The sequence below is a fragment of the Ornithodoros turicata genome, unplaced genomic scaffold (assembly GCF_037126465.1).
Source record: "Ornithodoros turicata isolate Travis unplaced genomic scaffold, ASM3712646v1 ctg00000864.1, whole genome shotgun sequence".
Lineage (NCBI taxonomy): Eukaryota > Metazoa > Arthropoda > Arachnida > Ixodida > Argasidae > Ornithodoros > Ornithodoros turicata.
This window is the reverse complement of record NW_026999408.1, coordinates 530728-554867: the sequence shown is the minus strand read 5'-3', so window position 1 is coordinate 554867 and position 24140 is coordinate 530728. Positions and strand designations below refer to the sequence as shown.

General features: G+C 45.6%; 2 protein-coding genes across 3 annotated transcripts in view; one reads left to right on the top strand and one right to left on the bottom strand.

Annotated features, from left to right (window-relative positions):
- The window catches only part of LOC135375471 (endothelin-converting enzyme 2-like), a 180373-nt gene extending 180091 nt beyond the window's left edge, over positions 1 to 282 (bottom strand). The window contains exon 1 of the mRNA XM_064608164.1: positions 196 to 282. The gene's annotated coding sequence lies outside the window, so the exon portion shown is untranslated. The remainder of the gene's footprint in view (positions 1 to 195) is intronic.
- A 6709-nt stretch (positions 283 to 6991) lies between these two features.
- LOC135375461 (sodium-dependent phosphate transport protein 2B-like) lies at positions 6992 to 19329 on the top strand. 2 transcript variants are annotated; one of them, XM_064608153.1, is made up of 7 exons: positions 6992 to 7391; positions 8360 to 8498; positions 13251 to 13523; positions 14045 to 14236; positions 14997 to 15115; positions 15487 to 15595; positions 16887 to 19328. In XM_064608153.1, the coding sequence occupies exons 1-7, from the start codon at positions 7311 to 7313 to the stop codon at positions 17891 to 17893; spliced, it is 1920 nt and encodes a 639-aa protein (XP_064464223.1). In that variant the 5' UTR covers positions 6992 to 7310; the 3' UTR covers positions 17894 to 19328. The 2 variants fall into 2 exon arrangements, with proteins under 2 accessions (XP_064464223.1, XP_064464224.1); XM_064608154.1 differs by lacking the exon at positions 8360 to 8498 and having other exon boundaries at positions 7301 to 7391; positions 16887 to 19329.
- The last annotated feature ends 4811 nt before the right edge of the window (positions 19330 to 24140 follow it).

Below are 24140 nucleotides of genomic sequence, written 5' to 3'. Positions count from 1 at the left end.
CAGGCACGACGCGACTCTGATGACACTCTGGTCGCTTCGGCCAAGCCGGATTGTGCAAAGCTCCCGTCGTCTACCTTTGTCGTCAGGAGTGACGTCGAACCTCTCCCATTCTCTTACGAAACCTCGCGCGCTACAGGTCGGCTGCACTCATTATTCGCGTACAAGAAAGCATGCTGTTTGTGTTCCGTAACTCACCGTAACTCCGAGCGAAAAATCGACGGAGGGGGCTCTCACTGATCCTTCGAGTATTTCGTTTCCCCGCCTTTCGAAGCACGAGTGAAGCACTTTCCTGGACACCGCTATCTGTAACTGGAACTTCCCTACACTTTGCCGGGAGCACGCAATGAAAACGATATGAAAAAAGAAAACAAAGAAAACAAGCAGTCCGATGAGTCGAATCGAATATCAGCAACGTGATGTTTAGCTACTTCAAAGGAAAAGGCGATTGTCTTATCATGTTTTTGGAACAGTTATCGTGAACACCTTCTGTTCTACCTTCACCTTCTGATGATAATGTACTCTTTGCTATCTTTTGCGACCACTGCTAACGTTGCCACGTTCCCTCAATGACACGTACTACCTTTATCTAAATATGACTTCCAAATGCTGGTTTCTTGCACAGCCACAGAAGCTCCTTTTATGATAGCATGTTTGCCACAGGTGACGCTTGCTTTTCTAAAAAGGTCTATTAGACCTTGTATTGCCAAGTGTAGGATGGGACAAGCGTAAGCTTGCCCACATCACGCTTGAAAAATAAAGCACCACCTGCGGCAAATCAAGAGAGAGTGTGTGCCTGTGGCACGCAAGGGCTCATGGGAACTTTGAGCGCATTACGAGACGGCCAGAGGCGGAGGTAGAAGAAGAAGAACAACATTCCCGGTGTGCGCAGCAGCAGCATCAGCCGGGGTAAACCATAACTGAAGCAGACGACAGAGCAGTGTCCCTCAAAGATCCCATGCTGCTTTGCGCCGCGCGCTTGGTGGCGCGCGCATCTTATGAAAATCGTCCATACTGCACACAACTGTTTGCAGAGCCACAACCCGTGTGACGCGTTTCTCCTCTTTTTTTTTCTCTCTCTCTCTCTCTCTCTCTCCTTACAAACAAACAAACCGTGTGACGCGTGCTCCTCTACCTTCTTCACATTGCGTGCAAACTTGGTAATTTCTTGGTCAACGAACCCGGCAACAAAAATACATACAGGGTCACGTCGAGCACGAGATTACCATACACCGTCGTTACCTCACAACGCTACAGCGCAATTGTTCGCCCTCAAAAGGTGAAACCCCGTGACGCATTACGCTTTTCCCTACATTGCAAACAATTACGCAACAAGATTGTCAATTGCGTCGCGCCGGATTTCACGCAGTAAAGCAACCATGTTTGCCGTGTGCTTAAGATACGAAGGGATGCCCTCACCCCAAACTCCTCGCCGAACTTGCGCTTCCATTCCGCTATCATCGTCGGTGCCCCGATGATTGATCATTAAAATGCTGAATCATTGTCTGCTCATTGATCATGCCCCCACCATGTCAGCTTGATGACTGGAAGCGTGCGCAAGTTTTCAGCACGCGACAGCTCGGAGCATTTGTTCGCCTTCAACATGGCATGGACGAGGGTTTCTCCGCGCTCCCACCGTGATACGTGCACAGAAAGACTTGGAAGATACGTGCGGCAACCGCTCAATATCAGTCGTACTCTGACGGATACCAGTTACGAGCTCGTATATTTAGAAGCGATATACTACAGTGGGGTAGCTTTGTGGCTGGAACGACCGTCTCTCAAGACAGGATAACCCGGAAAAAACGCGAGCTCGACGTATCCGTCAGATATGCTTCTTGTCGTCACCATGGGAACCGTTTATTGTGAGTCAGACCTGCGCGTTCGCCAGACCGGTGCCCAGATACGCGGTTTGCCGCTGTGTGTTTACCTCGAGAGGGGAAGTTCTTGTTTGGGTACGTCGGTTCGAACTGAAGTGCAGCACCTAACATCGACACCTAAATTATGCTGCACACCGTACAGCTTGGACGCGTGCGGAACCTACACAGTAAAAAGCAGTACAATGCGCTGGTGCCTTGTACGCCGTACACAACGCTCACCTGTGCCATGGGTGAATGTTTGCCACTGCATGTTGTCACGTCAGTAGTTTCAAGTTATGCGTCTGACTTATCTCCCCTGTACGCAACGGGGAGGGGCGCTTGTACTTGATCGACAGTTCGTTACGCAGAAGATTAATCTCTGCCGATTTCCGGAGGTCAAGGCTGTTCATTTGCCCAGTTCCTGAAATAGACTCCTCCGAGCCCTCAAGAGAAGGCGTAGCACTAGATAACTCTATCACGCTCGTAACGAGTGACAGTGATAATTTTGTGGTTCTAGGCAATAAAAAATGATGCGACTATTGTGCGTACGATAAGAGAGGGGTGGGGGTGGGAACAAGGTACTTTAATTGGAGTTATACGTCTGCTTTTAGCTATTATATGCTCGCGATGTAGAAGAGACTGATTACTGAAGTAAGAGCAAGTTCAAAGACGTTTATAAAGTACAGCTGATTAAACTCCTTCCCGATGAGGTCAGTCACCATATATCAACAGGGTTGGGTTCTATGAGAGTGTGCATACCCTGTACTTACCCAGCGCCTTGCCTGCGACTCCCGCTCGCAACGAACTTTATACTGGGCATCCTGGGTGGACCCTACGGGAGAGTGTGCCTCCACTACATCTGGAATCGTCGGTGAAACCCTTAATGGATAGTCAGCGAACAGGGCTGATCCGGTAGATAATCTGAATCCAAACGATAGAAAGTGTTTATAATTTATAAAGTGCGCAGGAGCGACGATGACAATGAGATCCGAAAAACGGACATGAGTGAAGATTATCTATGTATCCCTGACAGCTGTCCCTCCTCCCCAGTGCGTCCACTGAGATTATTCCGGATCAGTATTTAGATATCCGGTATGAGGAAGAAACCACCGTTTCGTCTACAATATAGGAGGAAAGAGGGCTTCAATACCACGACGAACTTCCACACCATAATTTCCGTTGCCATGCCCTGTGATCACGTAATTATCAGCGACAATAACTGCTGAGAAGTACTATGTTTCGGATATATTTTTGTTATCCTTTCTCACCTACAAGGCGAACTCCATCCACAACAACAGAATGTTGCTGGGCCCGTGAGAGTTGAATGCCGTCACTAACCTTTATTTTGTTTGATTTTTTCATACTCCCCACCCTATACAAGCAAAATGGGCTAGATTGTATGTTGCACCTGGGAAGCACGGACATCGCACTCGCATCGAGACAGAAATTACAGGAGATACCGAAACACCGCGCAACCGCCGAGTTTTGTTCGCGCTACCCTTCTGTTCCACACTATAATGGAGACCGTCGAAGTCCTCCGAATCAATAAAACTGCGCCAGTGCTTCGCAACGTGACCGATGCCATGCCATGTCCAAATGCTCCTATCATTGCTCCTCGTTGCGCAAGGGATTCTTCTGGAACCTCAACTTCTTTTTTAATCGCTATTTAAAATTTTGGCAGCCGCGCGGCAGTGGGGAATTCAATGACGTTAGAGCAGGCAAAATCTTTCGATGTATAAAGAGTCAAGGAAGAAGGTCATTTTTCGACACTGTCTTTCCATAGAAGTCGTTCGAAGAGTAATGCTTTGTGTTTTGCTGCAGCGAACACTTTGTCGTGCAGCAACACGTCATTATATTGCATTGTAGCGGGCCCAAAACGGCGCCGAACCGAAAAAGCGAAAACCGGCTCTGAAACGCTGAGTCACGAACCCTACAGGGTTTCTGAGTTAAATTCCTGGGCTAAATAATTCGCGAACTGGTGCACCAATCGAAGAACTTTCTTTTTTACAGGTATCTGTCCGATACCGCCTACAACTTGCGCACCGTGTGAATGAGTGGGAGGCGCTCAATACTTAAAAAAAAAACTTCAAATCAGTTTCGTGAAAAAACACACCTTCTAAAGCAGGGCGCTGTCGGCATTAAAATGGGTACTACCCCTTTTGGGACCTTCAGTGGACAACTTTTAGAGAAAAATCTACCACCAAAGCGTTCTGACATGCACTGACGTGAAACCTACCAGGAAAAAGCCTTTGCCATACGTATAATCCACTTACGTGCCATATTTTCGCACTCTACATGGCCCGAAAACTAGTCAAACAAAATAGTGCTTCGCAACGAGAAATGGTTCTGATATACCACTCTCCACCTCGACAACTGCGTGCTGATGCTTCACCGCAGTGTGTTTTCAAGCACTGCGCACCACTCACGTGCAGTTCGTTATCGCTGCGTCGCCCAGTAAACGTTATATCTGTTGAACTTTGATGTAGAACACGAACTTTAAGTAATCTAAATGCTGGACGCCGGCAGGCACGTTCTGCGCCAGCACATGATCACATATAGCAGAAGACGCTAGCCGTCATCCCACACTCTTTCCATTACATACGCATGTGAATATCGGCATGAGTTGAGTTATTTGTAGAATGAAATTCTTCTGAATGCGTGTCACAATTTTATTACTCTTAGACATATCGTCATCTTATATCTAGGGTTCCGCGTATTCGGTTTTAATCGAAAAACACCGAAAAACATACGCCGGGTAAATTTTGCCGCATTCGGTTTTAATCGAGAAACACCGAATACAGGGACATTACAGGAGCGATGACAGAGCTAAGTTGCTGCGCATGCCCAGCAAGTTGATGATGCAGATCAGAAAACCATATGGAAATACAAGTATTGTGAGAAGTATCCGTTTACTTTTTCACTAGCCATGAAACGCCACAGCAGCGAACAACGCCATGTTGAATGAGCGTCTTGCGGAAATTACATGCTGATTTCTGTTCGCCGGGTAAACCATGTACACGCAGGGAACACATAGAAAAACGCAGCTTTCGCGGGAGTGTTTCTCGGCGTCGAATCTCTCCCCCTTTCCTTATTTCCCCCGTTTTCCTTTATGCTTTATCCTGCTACACCCACTCTATCCCCTTTCTTGTTTCCTGTTTTTGGTTTGTTTGTTTGTTCTTCTATTTTTCGTAGCTAACCTTTTCTTCTTTCTTTTTTTCACCCACAAACGCGTTCTGGAGTAGCCAGTGCTGACTGGGTCGGGACTAACCCTCTCCATATTTTTCTTTCTTTTTCCAATCCAATCCAATAAACACCGAAAAAGATGTGCCGAATCCGCCCAAAAATAAAAATTGAAAACGCGGAACCCTGTTTTTATATCACATTTCACGGTTAACGTCATCCCGACTTGTACAGTAATTTGGGTGCATTATTTAAGTGACGTAAATTAAATACTTTTGCGTGTAACTCGGTATCTCGCAAATACTTTTCAAGTCTCAGTATTTAGTAATTTAACTTAAATACTTTTTCAATAACTTCTACTCATTTTACTAAGCTACTTCGAAAATACTTCACTGCGCGCGACACTGAGGTCGAGCGAAATGTTCTCTTTTCTCTCGGCAATACGCTTTGTGTTGTGCATATGTTTTTAAGGTCTGAGCTATTCGGGACATTCGCGTTCCTCTTGCGAATGGGTAGCGTGCAGCGGTCCGGCTTTAGGAACATGCATAAGGTGATGCGTTGTCCTGAAGGGTATGCTGGGTAAACCATTGAAACTTGTATCAGGCAGGATAGATGACCCGTGCCTAGAGCCTTAGCGAGGGGGCACGTAAAATATTCATAACTCTCCTTATGCGGGGTTAAAGCAACGAGAAACGCGACAGCAAATTCTGTCGTTTCTGTGGAGCTTGCGTTCGCATCCGTAGAGCGCGTTGTGTGTTTCTAAAAAAGCCGGGGCGAGCTATCGGAGAGTGATTTTTGAAAAGCATCTGTTCTTGCGAGTTATAAAGCTTTTTTTGGTAATACCATTTTAACCTACACACTATTCATATTTTATTATTTTATTTGACAGCCAATTCCAACTGTGACGTCAAAGTATCTTGAAAGTATAGCGAGTTTCTTTTAAGACCTACTTAATATTTTATCAAATATACTTTCCAAGATTGGGTATTTTGTAGTCTGCTCAGTTACTTTCTCTGCAAGGTGCTCAGTAACTTCGCTTAAACACTTTTTGTGAGTATCTAGTACAAGTCTGACATCCAACGACATCGCCACTATTGAGGGCCATCTAGCCAGCGCCACTGCGGTAACTGAGTAAACTAAGCTCGCCACAAGCTTTATAGCATTAAGTGCCACAAGCTTCGGAATCGTGAAGCTTTCAGGCCTCCAGTTACAGTACATGTGGGCATAGATTGTTCTAGATACAGTTACAGGCAAATGTGGCCGCTTACTGATCCCAAGGTTGTGGGTTCGAACCCAGCTGAGGACGCGAGCGACTTGGTGACATGCCATGCATTTCATAGTCATGTTATACCCGCGACAGTAAAATGTTCATGAGTGTGTACGGGTGCTATTTTTTCTGTTCTCTGGTTGCTGCGAATTGAGACGCTCTCGTCATCACGCACCTGCCGACTGTCACTTAATAATAATAATAATAATAATAATAATAATAATAAATTCAGGGTATTACGTCGTGAGGCAACTGCGATCAAGAGCGACGCCGCATTGGTCGGGTCTGTGAATTAATTTTGCCCACCTGAGGGTTCTGTAACGTGCTCCGAAACCTCGACACACGGCACACCACGTTTAACGTCCCCCACGGAAGCCAAACGGTCACTATGAGATCAACTTTGAAGCTGATTTGATATATACTTGAAGCTCGGTTATGGCTTTCCCACACGTGTACAGCTCATCTTCCTCAGATAACAAATGATATCGTGGAAAAACACTCTCTTCGTCCTTGTTTTTCCCGTTATGCACCTTAAGGCGAACCCAAGTTATTCCATTCAAAACGTGCGACGATTCCACGAGCACCACGCCCCCTTCTTCCAATGATTGTTTGGGCTGGAACGGTTTTCTTTTCTTGGCGGGAAAGAGGAACAGCGGCGTGACACAGCGGCACATATTCCGCGCGCGCAGCTTCGATCCCATGTCTCGAGCGCCGTCTAGCTTCGCACCGCTGCTTATTTTATTCGAAATAACGATCGCATCCACGTGGTAACCTCGCTGCCTTCACGAGCGCATCACGTGCACAGTTGCAGAGAGCCAATCGAGAAGCAGCCAACGTCGGTGTGTCTAGCCGGGCCCTTTCTTGCAACGGCGCCAGGGGGACAACGAAAAAAATTCTGCTCGGGTTATCTACCTCTACGAGGTCCCACGTGACGCCCGTGACGTTGCCTTACGTCATCGGATCTATATAGGTGCACAGCCGCGCCTCCGCAGAGCGTGCGCGACAAAATGCCGGCTAAGAACTGCACCAAGTACACGTTTCTCAAGAGTGCCACCATAGTGGCACGACCCGACACGCTGGATGTCGAGGTAAGTGTGGTTTATTTGGTCTGTACACGACGTCACACGACGCCCCTTTTTTTAAATGGTCGGGGATGACCGTTCGAAAGGTCACCACGGATGAGAGGCGACGGGTTCGAACCAGGTGCTGGTCAGGATGAGGTGCTAGCTTATTGCTCTTCTTTTGAGGAAAATTGAGGCACGGGGATGCTGATAGACATAGTGCAGCAGAGGAGTGAGAAAGAGTGTGACCACCTCATGGCGGATTGAGCTTTTCCTTTGTCCTTTTGTATGTCTGTGCAGCAGGGTAAAGGAGATATTACTATGAAAAGGATTAGTAGAGATGCAAACGTTGATATGTTCTCCAGCCTGTGTCACTATGTGGGAGCGTCAAATATTTGGCAATGAATGAATGAATGAATGGTAACGGTTTAGTCCCCCTGCCCATGACGAGACTCGCGACATAAGACGAAGCAAGCAAAACCAGATTCACCGTTTTCTGTTATCTGTTCCTCGTGGCGGTGTGCTACTCGTGGGGAGCAATACAGCCTCATCTACTCCTCAGCCAATCAAAATTTTGGTGTCCGCTTCCACGTCTTTGCAAAACAATGCGTTCACATTACCGCGATGGCCTTACCTTTCTCAATCAAAAAAAAAAAAAAAAAAGAAAGAAAAAAAAAAAGCATAGAGCCCCTCAACATCCGCACTGCCCAGCGAGAACCTGTGCACGCTGCTTTTTGGCATTCCCGTATCCCTCCTACAAACCCTGGTCAGTGCTCCGAATTTCGCTCCCGTCGTCTCGGACACCAGTTCCCGGTGGTGACATCCGTTGAAAGTAGTCTGACACTTTTGACTACGTGGTTCCCGACCACAAAGATGGCGTTCAGTGTGACGTCTCGACACGAGCAACGACGTTATAGGAGGCAGGTGGACGTGAACCGGAGGCCAAGGGTGCAGGTAATATATAGGCCATTCACGGAGCTTATACTCCGGCGCAGGTCAAGATCAAAATGGGCGATCCGGGGTCTGAGAAAAAGGCGGACATTAACGGTGCCGCTGTGGGTGCATCGCCCTGCTTGGAGCCGCAAGACCCCTGGGCCCTGCCCGACCTACAAGACCAGGGGGTCAAGTGGTCAGGTAAACACCCGACCCGCCTCAGGGGGTGCCCATTGTTTTGTCAGAGCGTCCTGTGTTGATCGACAGAGTCGACAGCTGTACACGAGACCTGTGCACGATCGACATCAATGATTTTGTCAATCGTGTCTCCGTGCTGATTGCTCCAATTCATTGATGGGGACCCGAGCACTACTTGTACAGAAATGTTCAGGGGAGCACTGTTTACAAATGTGTCGGTTCGTTCTTTTGCTGTTACGATTCCGTATGGCACATTGAATCAAAACTGATAAATGAACCGCATCCCTATGTGGTCGCTTACAGTTTCGAATAATGCAGGCGTAGGGAATGCACTAACTATTCTCTTGTCTTTTCCCTTGCTTTGATTTCCAGCAGAGCATGTTTCTCTTAGCGAACTTTCTTTTGCCCAGTGTGTGTCTACATTGTACACGTCTTTCACCTCTTTCTTCCTCTCTTCCACGCTTTTAGCCAAGTGATAGAGCTACTGATGGTTGTGTTATTGCTTGGGTAGTGCGATACAAGCGAGGCGAATCACTGGAAGTTCGTTATATTGCTCCCCGGACATAACGATTTAATCACGCGAAGTATATCGTCAAAAACCGATAATACTGCAATCACATCCTGCCCAGTACGAAAAAAATAAAATAAAAGTCGCCCTACAAGGAACATCGCTGTGCGGCATGAATATATCTCGACGGAACTGAAGTACAAGTCGGATATCCGACGCTATCGTTCATTCTCCGCAAAACGAGCGTATTTCTCGAACAGTCCCCGGATGGAAACGCGTCACGATACTGGCGGCCGTCGTGTCTCATATTGCGTGTGCGACCCGGCATCCAAGATGGCTGCGCCCAGACGGAACCCATTCATTCTATGCGGCTTCCTCGTGTCTGCTTTCTACTTCCAGCGCATGCGCGTTGGAGTAAAACTCCACACTCTTGCGCTCCCAGAGCGCGCCTCTTTCTTTGCGTCGCAGACGCTGGGAATTTCCGCGAACGCCAATAAATTTGCGGGAAACAGCACAATGAAGTGTGTTGCTTCCGTTTCTCAGAATCAATACGGTTTTGTTTGTTGATAGTTTGCGAAAGATGCGCAAGTGCAGAGAGGAGAGTAGATCGATACGCGGCTGGACATTGGATCTAAATCACTTCATTTGTCAGGTCGCTCTTTTTAGAAAGCATTGAGATTCGTCACGCGGCTGCTACGGGATATATTATACAGTGGGCTGCTGAATGTGACGCTGAATTCTCGCTATAGCCTTCGGGTTAATCTCTCAAAAGGATATACAAAAGTGCAAAGCAGTGCCGGTACTGCCTCCTGCTGAGGATTGGAGTAACTTACTGTGGGAAAATACTGGAACACCATTATGTCATATTTTTCTGAAGATCCCTAATGGTCAGGAGAGTAGATGTGCCGATTTTTGTTCGATTGTATTTTGTGCCGTCATATTTCGTCCCACTGTATTTTTTGTCGAAATTGCATGAATCACGTGAACCGCGTTTTTCTTGTGCGGCAGGTGTAAGCATTTTTTCGTTATTCTCTATTGCACTGTATCCGCGACGTTTAGCAGAGATCCGTGACACGTTATTTCTGTCCTACAATATGCGCTACGACAGAAATTCGCATCATTCACGAAAACGCATTAAGGATGAAAGTCTACAAACACCACCGAGCGCAATACCCGGAGAAAACATGCAACTGCTTGAGTCACTGTGTTCCTGACCAGCTAACCTAGAGAGTAAAGACGCCAGCTGGGTTGCAGGTAAAGAAACAGCACCGCTTGCCAAATTCTACAGAAACGTGTTCCGTGACGTGTGTGAGTGTCGTTAGAGCTTTGACGTCGGAAGACAGAACTGGCACTTAGCAACGCTATACGCCAGACCTTTCGTGGTCACGATACGATATCGCAGAACACGCTACGCGAATCTGATTGGTCCCTGCTGTACGATAAGGTTTCGTCGTTCCTCTTCGGTGTTCAATCTTATTGAACACCGAAGAACAACAGATTAGTGAGATTTCCCAAGCAGCACAATGTACTGAAAGTCGGGTGCAACAGGGGTGGACGGTATGTGTCTTATCAGTGTTCTTTAGTTTCACGAGTTTGTTCAAGGCCTTCTACCTACCCGTCCACTCCTATTGCACTCGACTTTCAGTACATTTTGCTGCTTGGGTTAGTATACCGTTGATAAGGTTATCGTGCCTATCGGAACCAATCGCAGTGGTGCGTGACTCAGAATCTTACCCACATATTGGTTCCGGTTGATACGGTTCGACGCAAGCTACGTTATCAACGGTCCGCTAAAACTCTCTATTGTGTAGTTTGTATAACGTATCGTAAAGCCGTTACCACACTGACCCCCTCCCCCACTTTCTTTTTTCCCCCGTTTTTCTTCTGCAATCTGTGTACATTTGCTAGCAAGCGGATACAACTAACATGCTATAGAGGATACTAACATGTCGCCACTCAATTAGCTTGTAACTGCTCAAGATTGTGAAACGACATTTTTATAACCCGTAGCTTTTGGGGAGGACGCCCCCCTTATTACCGTTCAGCTTCATCAAATCCTATTGGCATCCCTGCTCAGTTTGGATCACTTTAGCCAACACGGTATTCCTGATGTGACATTCAGCATTACGATATAAATAAACTAAAATATGAATGACAGCTCAGTCTTCTTTAATTTATTTTATTTATCCATCCATACGGCTCAATTTTATTTCCATCATTTCCTGGCACCTGTCTGATGTGCGAAGTGTCACGTTGCGAGGCCCTGATCGCTCGCAATTCGTCTTGGCTATGAATAACCCCTGCGTCGTCACCCCTATAGTCTTCTCTCCTTTGCCGTGATTCTATTTAAAGCGCGAAATTTCGAGGAACAGGTTCCTTTTACTGGAAACTCGCGTTCGGCTTGCCGCAATTCGAAGTCTTAAGACCAAAAATACCCCTGCGTGCACGTTCTCTTGTTGCGATCGCTACGACCCAGACGAGCAAGTTCAGAGTTAACTAAGGGTAGAGAATATCTTCAAATACGAGAGGGGGGGGGGATATATTTATTAGACGAAAAGGAAAAAAAAAAACTGGGAAAGGTCAGCCAAACGGGACGTCGGCTTGCTATTCCAGAAATAAGAATAAATAAATAAAAAGAAAAGATAAGTAAAGAAAGAAGGAAATAGGAAGGAATAAGAAAGAATTAAAGGAAGAAAATTAAGAAATAAAGAAAAAGAATTTGGAAATAACGAAAAACTAACAGATGATCAAAGAAGGATGAGGTAGATTAATGACAAAGATGACAAAAAAAAAAGATGACTAACAAACGGTGAAGGAATGATGAGATGAATCACAGAAGAAGAATGAGATTTCACGACTGAGTTCACAGGCTGTTCATCAGATCTGAATCTCTCAAGAAAGTCAGAACTGCTTTGGTCACAGACCGCTGTGTGTGATCTCGTAGTGGGCCGAGCAGAGTGGCCAGAGAATACGAGAGGGTGATAACCGTTGTTGCTCGTAGATGGTCAAATAAATATGAAACGAATCTGAACTTAAGTGGACGAATCGGGGACATCCTTTGTATTGGTAATAAGACGGAATACGACTTCTACTGCTTGAAAAGTAAGCGTCGTGCCGCAGAAAATCTGCTCTGGATGCCGAGTGCAACGCACGTCAAAACGTCGCGTATTTGTCCGTGCGCATCAGGATTGTACATCTCGTGTATATAGAACTGATGTGTGCCGCTGAGGTAGGAACGCGTACTCTCCGCCTATGCCTAACCGGATGCCAGAGAAACCTTACGCGCCCTCTTGCATGATTTCCATAACTAACCAGCTTTCCTCTTTGCTACAGCATTCTTCCCTGTGTCACGGCGCACCTTGGGTTACCATAAGCTTGCAAAAACGTATTGTGTCTGCTACGCCTCAACGAGTTGCCAAGAAACCCATGACGTTGCGCACCGTGTGTACTTTCTATAGATAGCCCCCTCCCATTCGAACGTCCGTGGAACGTCCCTATCGCATCGCGTATATACGCCATTTTTTTCGCTCGGTGGCTGACGGGGATGAGAGGTTGTGTTTCGCTCTTTCGAAACGTGCAATACACGTGGTGATCACGTTTCCGTGTGAGGGGCTTTAACCATTATGAGGTGCTTTATTTTCTCTTATATGTTCCTTGTATGTGTTACCGATGTTCACGTGCTTGTCATGTTTTGCGCAGTGTGCTCGTTGTGGATTTGTCAACGTCCTGAAATGCTCGAATGGCTCGGGTGCGCAAAGCGCACTCGTACGGCACAAGAGGCCAAAGAGAGAGAGAGAGATAGAGAATTTTTATTTTATTTTTTTTGTATTCGAGGTCATTGCAAAACCTGATGATGGATGCGACAACACAAAATTGATATCTGTTCAGTTTATTCCCGCTTATTCTTGTTCTCTCTCTCTCTCTGTCTCTCTCTCTCTTTTTTTTTTTCTTTTATGCCACAATCTCAACGTATCCGTCTGTTTTAGCTTATGTGGACAGTTTATGCCGCACATTTTTAAAAACTCTTTCAGGACGTTCCGCAGTGAATGCTGTGACTTTTCGCTTTGTGGCCCCGAGCCCTTTATTACTGCTGCTTTATTACTTTAACACAGCTGAAAATATTTATAAACTGTGTGACTTCAAATTATTGCAAGTTTTAACGTGTGGAAATCGCGTGCGATGAAGGGTCGCTGTTCTATGGAACGTCGGATCTGTGCAATGACCTTCGACATGATCATCTTTTTCAGACCTGGGTTGTGCCCAGAAATTCCAGCGGGTGTTCCTGGGCTTGGCGAAGGCGCTGGCGCTTCTCGCGCTTCTTTATTTATTCATCTGTTCCTTGGACTTCCTGAGCACGGCTTTTCGCCTTGTGGGTGGCAAGACTGCCGGCAAGGTGATGTCCCAGAATGAGGTCCTCAAGAACCCTGTCGTTGGACTCATGATCGGAGTCTTGTCCACCGTACTCGTTCAGAGTTCTTCCACGTCGTCCTCCATCATCATCACGATGGTCGGAGCTGGACGTAAGTCTTCCGCATAGCATACTTTTTCCAATCACTCTGCTCTATAGTAGCTCAAACTATATCCACTTTTTGCTACTAGTTGAGATTAGTGAGTTTATCAGGGACCTGGGTCCACCGTTGTGTAGCTATACTGCACAAACTAATCATGATATGGTATATAAGTATCAATGTTAGTCCTCAATCGTACTCGTTCCATGTACTTTGCTGTAATATGTACAGGGTGATGCTGTAACGGTATAACACGTATATTAACGTTGGTATAAGAACTGTATAATAACGGCTAGTAACAGAAGGTTCCGAGAGTATATGATGATAAATCTGTTCAAGTGTGTTTCTTCGCTTTCGATAATGCACGAATCATTGTATGTGGCAAGCTATGTTTTCAAGTATAAGTGAAATGATTGCATACCGTATTGCTTTGCTTATCCATGTATTTTTATGACCTCAAGTATATGAAAAATGCTAACCACTCAACCGACAGTACCAGTACATATATACATAATGTTCTCTTCAAACTACAGTGGTGGAAGTCCGAGACGCGATCCCAATCATCATGGGCGCAAACATCGGGACTTCGGTGACCAACACCATCGTGTCGCTCATGCAGAGCAGCGAACGCAACGAATTTCGCCGAGCGTTCGCAGCGGCCACCGTCCACGACATGTTCAACTGGCTCACGGTCATCATACTGTTGCCACTGGAGGCTGCCTTCGGTAAGTGAAACGGATCATTTTTACGCTATTGATATATGGAAACATACACTAGCAGAAACCGCTGGCACTCCTTTTAGCGTCCATTGCGTCGGTGTACGTTTGAATGTGAATGACTTCTTGTGTTGAAATGGATCGTGAGTCATCTGCTGCCTTAAAGGAGAAGCATATCGAGAAACATATTTCACAGCATCATATTTCCTATGTGAGCAAAAACTAAATTCACCCTTTGCTTTGTACTCCTTCTGTGCGATCCCCTTCTCACAGCACGGGTTCGTCGCTGCGTTTCGCTATTCGTGGTTAGTTCGACAGCACTGTTGCATATTCCCAACTTTATTGTACGAACCTGACGCAGCTACTGATTAGCCAGACCTGTTTTTGATAGTATCTCTGTAAATGTAGTACAATGACCCTAAGGCACCTGCCGCATGGATGGCGTACTGCTAGCGCAATGAGGCCCGTGCACGTGACGCCACGCGCAGCCTCTGAGCCACGTGACTCGGGAGAACATGGGGATACGTCACCGGCGCCATACTGCGGCACCTGCTGTGGCTCCCGTGTGGCAGTATGTTTTCCAGAGTCACGTGACCAAACGCACCGCCCTTGCATAAGCCTCATTGAAATTCTCAAAACTGGAACTCTGTATCAAGACCGTTATGACCTCTTCAAATGTAAAGCTGAATGAAGATGAATAAAAACAAAAATAAAAAATAGCACCAGTCTAGATAACAACTGCTAACATGACTTGCACTCCCACCTGCAGGGCTTCTGTACCACTTGACAAGTGCGATTGTGGATTCCACTGAGTGGACCACCAACAAACATGCCAACAGAGACTTCTTGCAAGTGCTAACCAAGCCCTTCACTGGTCTCATAATTAAGGTAAGCATGACTGTTTCTCGGTGGGTACATGAACCCAAACTCTAGCGAGCCATTGAGTAGCGTGTCCCCTCTGGCGATTAAACGCCTCAATCTTCATTGCCCAAATAAACTTGTTGTTGCTGTTCTTGCTTTAGCTGCAGCTGCTTAGTTACCCAGTAGCTGTTTTGACGAGATGCAATCATGAGACTGCATGAATTACGTTTTTGTATTATACTGAGTAAAGGCAGTGGCTTGGGTAAGCTGGTACATGTCGGCACAGGGGTTTGGGTAGGGCATTGTCAAGGCAGTGGCTCGTGTGTGTGCTTCCTGCTTTGTCCAGTCTCTGCGCCCCCCCCCTTGTTTTTACATTATTCTGTTCTATCTTCCTGCAGCTGGACAAGAAGGTGATCCAGCAGATTGTCATTGGTGATGAGAGTTACTACAACCGTTCTCTCATCAAACGATGTTGCAACATGACTGCTGATGGATGCATTAAGCCCTGTGAGTATCTTCATTCGAGCCAGCCCATATACTTCTCCACGAACACCTCAAAACTAAAGTCGTTTAGCATGGTGGAGACAAGTCGATAAGTTACTTAGTCGTTTTGAGCTTGCTTCTGTCTGCAGTTTTTTTGTCTTAGGTACCGCCCCACCAACACTATAGCCCCCTGGCCCCGTAGTAATTTTTTACCCGTAGAGCATTTACTGTAAATACTAGGGGTGTGCAAATCCGAATACTTTAAGTCGAATCGAATATCGAATCGAATGGGGGAAAAAATTCCGAATCGAATATCGAATATTCGTGCAAAATTTACAATATGTGGCTTTTGCACTAAAATTTTCCATTTGGTAGCCCATGGCTTTAGTGCAATTTTTCTGGCATTAACTGTCATGAGAGAGACATGCAATTCTTCTGCTAAAAGCCCATACTCTTTCATTTTACATGAGAGTGCTTCCTGCTTTCCAGGTGAGCCTACACTTAGTGGAGTACTGGACTGGTTACCTTCATTTCAAAATTTTATGTCAGGCAGTAGCATGTTACACGGATGAGGCTGTAATTGCTTCAGACAACCACAGGCCATTTGTGAAACAAATGAATTGGCATCTTGCCTCAGCTTTACCATGAACACCCTTTAGCTTCTTTGCACTCGCCCTAGGAAGCTACACTACTGAAATTTTAGACGTAAAGGACATCTTTAAGACACCCTTCTTGTTCATGGGGTGTAGTCATTATTCGAGAGTCCTAACTTTTTAAAGGCAACCTCACAGACATCAAATCAAACGTCCCTCGTCGGCACCGCTAAACTGCACGTGGGAGGGGCGCCACCCCTTCCACAGACGATGTCTACAAAACTAACTTTGGATAACGTTATCTCAAACTAAACACCATCCCGCCTGTGTTGATCCTGCACCGAGGGCAATTTCGTAAACCAGGCTTCACCTCATGCACGGCAGCACCAGGTGAAGCCCACTTTCGGGTTGTGTCGTTCATATTCGTGGAATAGTCGAATATTCGAAAATTCGAATGTTGGATATTCGATTCGCGAATCGAATAGTTCGAGCGTTTGATATTCGATTCGAATTCGAGAACTCGAATATTTGCACACCCCTAGTAAATACGTACTGATTTCTTGAGAAATATTATCCACTGACAGACACCAAATCATTTTTGTTATACCACTCATTGAATACAATTCTACTTTTGCATAACCTGACTGTTTTCAATTAAGTTTGCTCATTTACACTCTCCCAACTTTGATATGATAACAATAAGTGTTCGTTTTCCTATCCAGGCGAGTTCGCACTACAGAGTTTGCAGTGGCAAGACAGCTTCATCGGCCTTCTTCTGCTAGGCATCAGCCTCCTTACGCTTTGCACATGTCTAATCCTTATGGTGAAGCTGCTGCACTCCATGTTACGCGGTCGCATCGCTGTCATAATTAAGACCACCGTGAACGCCGAGTACCGCTTCCCGTACTCCATCCTCGTGGGCTACATCGCCATCGCCATCGGTTGCTTTATGACCATCCTGGTACAGAGCTCCTCCATCTTCACCTCCGCGCTCACCCCTCTGGCGGGCATAGGTGTCATCAGCCTCGAGCGCATCTACCCGCTCACACTGGGGTCGAACATAGGGACCACCACTACGGGTATCCTGGCAGCCCTCGCAGCAGACTCAGGGCAGATCCGGTATACACTGCAGATCGCCTTCTGCCACCTCTTCTTCAACTTGATTGGCATCGCGATGTTCTACCCAATTCCCTACACGCGTTTGCCCATCCACCTCGCCAAGATGCTCGGCAACACGACCGCCAAGTACCGGTGGTTTTCCATCATGTACCTCATCTGCATGTTCATCGTGTTCCCAGCAGCCGTGTTCGGGTTGTCTATGGCTGGGATGGTCGTCTTCATGGCGGTGCTCATACCGGTGTTCCTGCTGTTCGTTTCTGTTATCGTCATCAGCGTGCTTCAGAGGAAGGCACCTCTGTTCCTTCCGGAGAGTATGAGAACTTGGATGTGGCTACCAGAGTGGATGAGATCATTGGATCCCCTTGACAGAGTTGTCAACTCCTGCGTTGGACAAATCGCCTGCTGTCAGAAGATATGTCCTCCGCAAAGCGCCCATAATGGGTCCATCTTGCCCATCCGCGAAGTGCCTTCTCAAATGAACTTCGTCGAGTCGAGAAGGTCGTCGTGTCCTTCAGGTGACTCGCAGTCTGATCTCCAAGCGTTTGAAAATTCTGCATTTAACTGGACTAAAGAAAAACAGAACAGTGTCACCTTCATCACGCAATTATAACCCTGGGGAAGGGTTGTGTTTGTAAATACTGCGATGTAAATAGACTGATCTTTTTATCGAGAACGTTGGTGGCAGTGAGCGAATGTGTGAAAACGTTTGGTGTTGTGGATGTGAAATTGCATCTCAGAGGTCCTTCCTCGCAGCAAGTTTCAAGATATTGCTAGTCTCTTCGTTCTTGTAGGGTAGCGATTATCTCTAGTTGATTGCGATAATCGAGTCAAATTAGTTTAGTCTCGTATGTAGTGCAAGACGTCTGTGACGTCTAGCATAGTTCAGATAGTTTCATAGTTCTCATTTCATAAACATCAGCCAGGGTTCGATATTTTGGGTTGAAAGATGGGGGAAGCATCTACATCAAAGCGTAGTGTTTAATATTTCTTGTATTTATTACACGACCTGCAAATGTCCTACATATTCACGTATGTTAATTGAGGTGTGATGATCACTCAATTTCAAGTCTTCCGTTCCTCACCGCGCAGGTTAATACCCCTCCCGATTTTGAGCAGAAAGAGTAACGTATTTTCCTGTTTCGCAGGGAGCTCATCATAGTGCATAGATTAGGGCGGAGTTTCAGAAACATAAAGCATATAGTAGTTTGTGAATAGAGATTACACATTCCATGTATATCATGTAAGGCTCATTGCATCAGTTGTTGCTTGTAGGGGTGAGATGTGGTCACGTAGCCCTCACGTTGACTTCTCGTACTTACTATTTATATCCGGTAAATGGTCAGAGGTGTATTTGACATCGACGATTCAGCCCGGGCAACAGGTACACCTGTGTTTCTGCAGATACACCTCTGACGTTTATTTTCCTTTTTTTCGAAGGCTTTGCTGTAATTTTATTTTTTCGTTTATTTTTCTGGACAAACGTATCTAGCCAGTGCTTAGATACTTTTTAGGATTTTTCCTTCTTTTTATTATGATTTTTACTGTTCTACCACATCTAACGACCATTATAACCAGCTTGCTAAACAGTATTTCCAAGATGTGAATTTGCCTTGCAGTGTTTTAGCAGTCAGATTTTATTCTCCGCTACCAAATAGTAGCGCGACCAGTCAGCAAAGATTTGTAGCAATGCGTTGAATTATATATTTTTAGCAATTACATAGTCGGAAGCAGCTGAACAGAAAGGATACATAGGGCGACCTGCCCATGTTCAGGGTGCACGAGTCCTTATTCAAGCAAGGAGCAAACTGCAAGGACTCCAAAGCATATACTCCTGTGTCTGTGCCTTATGCAGTGGTGGTGTTCAATTTAAAACTATTTCGTATGCCACGAAGATAATCTTACAGAAAGAGGGCATGTTCGCGATGTGACTGTTGAATATCGTGCAGTGTGCCACTGATGTACAGTTTTGGTTTCATTGAAAGCGAAATGCTATGAAAAAAAGCACAGAAACAAATCCGGAAAATTAAAGAGACTTTTTCTTTCCGTTCCTAAACATGGTGTTGGTGTTCCATTAGTTTACTTTATTGCTTTGCCTTTATTATTTTATTTGCTTTGTTACAGTACAGTCACAGCAAGTGCACTGTGATTGGCTTGCTCTGACACTGGAACTTGCTCTACCCGTAAGAGAACGGTGCTTATCCCCTCAGTCTCTGGTCCAGTTTCTTCCCCTAACAAGCTTTGCACTATCATGCTTTCAAGTTCCCAATTCACCTGTTCTCCCATTGAATCATCGATATTTGAGTTGAGCAATTGGCCACTCCCTTGGTGTAATGACATTTTTATGCGTGGCTTTAGTCAGACACAATGGCGTAGGCAGGCATTCGCAGTCAACAACACTTTATGGTTCAGGTACGTTAGGCTGGTTCACGAAATATAGAGAAGGTACCCTTACTGCAACCGGAAACTTCCACACTGATTCGATGTACGCAGGGTTTGTTACACCAGATCGCTGTTATTGATTTTAATTTCTCGGTGCACTTGATACCTCTTGGTGTGCCACACTTTAGCTACAGCATGTTCCCGCATTCAAGCAGTGGAACAAAAGTATAAGGTGAGTACAGAAATGAACAACGAAATTATTGTACATTTATCGATCTCTAGAGGACAGCACACCTGCCCTATAGTAGCAGAGCCACGTTTAGAGGGCTAACTTCTCTTCCTTCTTTATCGCCGAGCCATCCTCTCTATACATATTCTCGGGTGATCGGCCCGCCACCGTGTAGCATTGCGAGCCCCACCAAGAAAAGTGAAATCTAACATGGTTTAATGCGCGAGATTTAGAGGGAAATGTTGTCTCAATCGACTTTCTGTACTCTATTCAGGGTAAAGTTACTCAGAGATCATTCCAGCTTCCAGCTTAACTGTATACATTTCGTGCGGGACACCTCTTGATTGTTCCTAGGGACGTAAACACATCTTTTCAGCTTGATACCCCATCTGAAAATCCATCAAGACTCCATCAGAAATTGTAATGGTCCACTAGAATATTTTGATGGACCATAAAAACAGTCCTAGTCTTGTTCTGTCTTGTCTTAGTCACCTGTCCTAGTCTTGTCCTTTAGTATTTCCTTGTGTCGAAGGTTTTAGCAGTTACAAAAAATGAGCTCGCATTGTCCTGGCCAGCTGAGAGGCCTCCAACAGTCAGGCTGCTAATTTTTTATGCCGTCGTACTCGTGACGACTCGGAATATTGTAATATTTCTTCAAGATAGCTGTTCGTGATATGTGACCCCTATGAAACTTCAGTAGAACTGAGAGACCTCTCAGCTCTCTTCAGCTTCTCTTCAGCTTCAGCTTCTCTTCAGCTCTCAGTGACTCAAGCTGCGAACGCCCCAGCATGTAAAGACTATTGAGCATCGCGCGACGCTAGCAGCCTATAGAAAGTATTAAAAGCGATAAAAACCCCCGTACTGGGAAACAAACAAAAAGACAACACAACACACAGTACAGACTGAAGAACAAGATATGTATTGACAGACCTGCTTCTTAAGTAACCTGAGCCAGCAACGCCCTTTTCTGAAAGGTTGCCTCTTTACACCCTCACGCCTGCCAAGTAACTTTATCTTTTCGAAAGCACATCACTTATCAAGAGTCCCTCCTGTTGGCAACTCCGAAGTCCTGTACTTTCGAAAAGCACTAGGCACAGTGTAAGAGGGTAACCTTGCAGAAGAGGGCGTTGTTGGCTCAGGTTATCTAAGAGGCAGGTCTGTCAATACAAATCTTGTTCAGTCTGTGCTGTGTGTTGTGTCGTCCTTTTGTTTGTTTTCCGGCACGGGGTATTTTATGGCTTTTAAGGTATGAAATACCGAACAGCTCAATTTTTAACAATTTTCTATAAAAGACCACGTGCTATGCGCGAATACCATAAGCATCCATAAAACGACTGGGAGCTTCATAGGTGGACGTCACTTTCCGTATATTCACCGGATGTCGCATGCTGGCAGTTTCAAAATTTTTCTTAGTCTTGACGGAATTCTCTGATGGAATGGAGTGTTGCGAGAGAGAGAAAAAAAAATGCGCGATTGCGCTGCAGAAGATTGATTATCGATGGAGCTACAGAATGCCTAAACCAAAATGAGTAAGAAACACAGATGTTGTGGGAGTCTCGAGTTAATACCCCAAGCCATTCCTCACTTCAATGTTGCGTGTGTGAGTAAGTTAAATAAATTTAGACACCTCACCACTTCTGTTTAACCGCAGTAGCAAACACTGCTATCGGATTCGCCAAATCACGAGAGACAAGCCATAAGTATATGTGTTGTCTGCATCAAAGGAAGTGGACACTGCCATCCTAAGTGAGGTTTCGGTCCTTGAGTTCTATAGATCGTTTATTTTATTTACTTTTTACTTTTTCTGTTCACTTCTTGAAATGCGGCGCGCATTGTATATGTCGAAAAGTCTTGGAAACAAAACAGAGAATCGAAGCAAAAAAATTAAATTCTGTCATGACAGGGGTAGGAAAAAAGACAGGAAGAAACACATTTTGATGTTTTATTACTTTTGTGAAGCTCCCATCAGACCCTCAGGTCTTAATGGTCCCATCAAACCGCTAAACCGTTAGTCCTATTGGAGATGTCCGAAGTTACGATAGGCCTATTGGTTCCACTAGGATTGGCTCTGATGGATTTTTCGATCGGGATTTATCGAAGATTTCCGGCGCACGTTACAAAGAATACTACTTGGTCGAAGTTATTCGCAATTCTAGCACGAAACCATCGAGCAGCGTAAAGCCGTACCAGCTGGCAAACAGCTCTCGATGAAGCAAGTATATATTACTATCTACCTCACCACCACTCACCGCCGGATTCTCGCTCAGCCCTGAGGGTTAAGTGCACGCGCAGGGACCCTTCCGTCCATTCACGAAGCATGGACAGAAGGGCCCCTTCGCGTGCGCTTAACACTCAGGGCGAAGCGAGAATCTGGGCCTCACTTTCCTTGGATATGTTCCAGGTGGTGCACGAAAACAAGAAATTCAAGTTTAAGAACGTAAACACAGCTGCTCCGCCTTTAGATCGACGATAAAACTAGATACTGAAAAAAAAAATTGGGGGCTGAAAACGTGAATATGCCACACAAAAAATTTCACATAATTAACAAAAATGCCAAATAAGTGCCAGGCAAGAAATGTGCTGAAGTCCCGTTGTTCAGTCGAAGAAGAGGGGGTTATGTAGAATGCCCCGTGCAGGCCGCATCTGTGAGGAGGAAGAAGAAGAATGCCGTGCTGTGCGTGCCATCGTTTCGTTCTACACTGTAACCGTTTACACACCTTTAAAGGTGTAATAACGTGCATGGCGTACGCCTTTTTCGGTGTAATTTTGGTAACATCATAATGAAGCACGGGTTAGCACTAATTTTCTTTACTCGAATGTTGTCTGTCCTGAAAAAATTCAGTCTTGCAACGTCTCAACATTGTTGAACAGTCTTGTAGACACTTGCACGTGCTCGATTATCGGTAGCGATGCATATATGCATTAGCACGTATCTACGATATCCAAGACATAATGAAAGCAAGATTTGCACTGACACTTGATATTTTGTAATGCTTTCCGAATTTTGTAAAATATCATCATGGAGATACAATGTTACGCAACCAGGTTGAATGTGCATAGCGCACACCTTTAAAGGTGTGAAAAAGTTTACAGTGTAGCGGTTGCAGTTCTATTCTGGTTGTGGGGCACCACAGGGAAACGAGAATGGCGGGTAAATTCTCGGATCATTGTTTCGTTTTCAATCACTCTCGCATCGTAACGACTTGCCCCATTGGATTGCTATTATTCATATAGCAAGGACATGTCGCAAGAGGAAAGCAGCTAACAAGAACACGCACTTGCTTGCAGAAGACAGCCACGCTACGTCAGAACTGCACGACCTCTGCCAGGTACCCCATAAATCCTCCAATTCCATGTTCCGGACAACGTTATTAGTGAACGACAAGGCAATTCAGTCCTCCATCTTCCAATTTCAAAGAAGTCTATCTTCAAAATGAAGTTGAATTCAGAACGAGTTCTGAAGTTGAATTCTAACGTATGATATGATGGGCTGTGATGTCAAATGATGAGTAATCATGTAATGAGCTGTGATGTTGAATGGTGGGTAATGATGTGATGAGTTATGATGTGATGGAATGTGACGTTGAATGATGGCTAATGATGTGGTGAGCTGTGATGTTGATGTTCAATGATGGGTAATGATGTGATGAGCGGTGATCTTGAATGACGGGCTATGATGTGATGGGTTGGGATGTTGAATAGGTGATGTGATGGGCTGTGATGCTGAATGATGGGTAATGATGCCATGGGCTGTGATGTTGATATTGAATGATGGGTAATGTGATGAGCTGTGATGATGTTGAATGATGAGTAATGATGTGACGAGCTGTGATATTGATGTTGAATGATGGGTTATGATGTGATGGGGCGTGATGGTGGTGTCGAATGATGGGTTATGATGTGATGGGCTGTGATTGTGGTGTTGTAGGAATAAGAGAGTATTCCAAGTTGGGGACAGCAGTTTATTGTCTGAAAGCTGGACTGGACTGAACGTCCGTGAGGATGGGAAGCTGCGAGCCAGAATGTTAAGCTCGCTGCTGTCTCGTCGGCTTCTTCGTCCGGGGGCTGGAAGCGCCGCTACAGTGCTCCCTCCCCCTGCTGGAAACGGCGAGGAACGATCGGACCAGGTGACTGTTTTGCGTGCTCGGGCATGGCAGTCGATGGGCAAAGGTGTACGGTCGAAGACTGTGGTGTCCGAGAGAGACGAGACGGAACGGTCCACATTCTCCAGGAAGGCGGGCTTCAGCCT

Coding starts and splice junctions, on each gene's coding strand:
- LOC135375461 (XM_064608153.1), top strand. CDS start 7,311: ATGCCGGCTAAGAACTGCACCAAGTACACGTTTCTCAAGAGTGCCACC. Junction 8,499..13,250: donor CCAGGGGGTCAAGTGGTCAG/GTAAACACCCGA, acceptor CATCTTTTTCAG/ACCTGGGTTGTGCCCAGAAA. Junction 15,596..16,886: donor TGATGGATGCATTAAGCCCT/GTGAGTATCTTC, acceptor TTTCCTATCCAG/GCGAGTTCGCACTACAGAGT.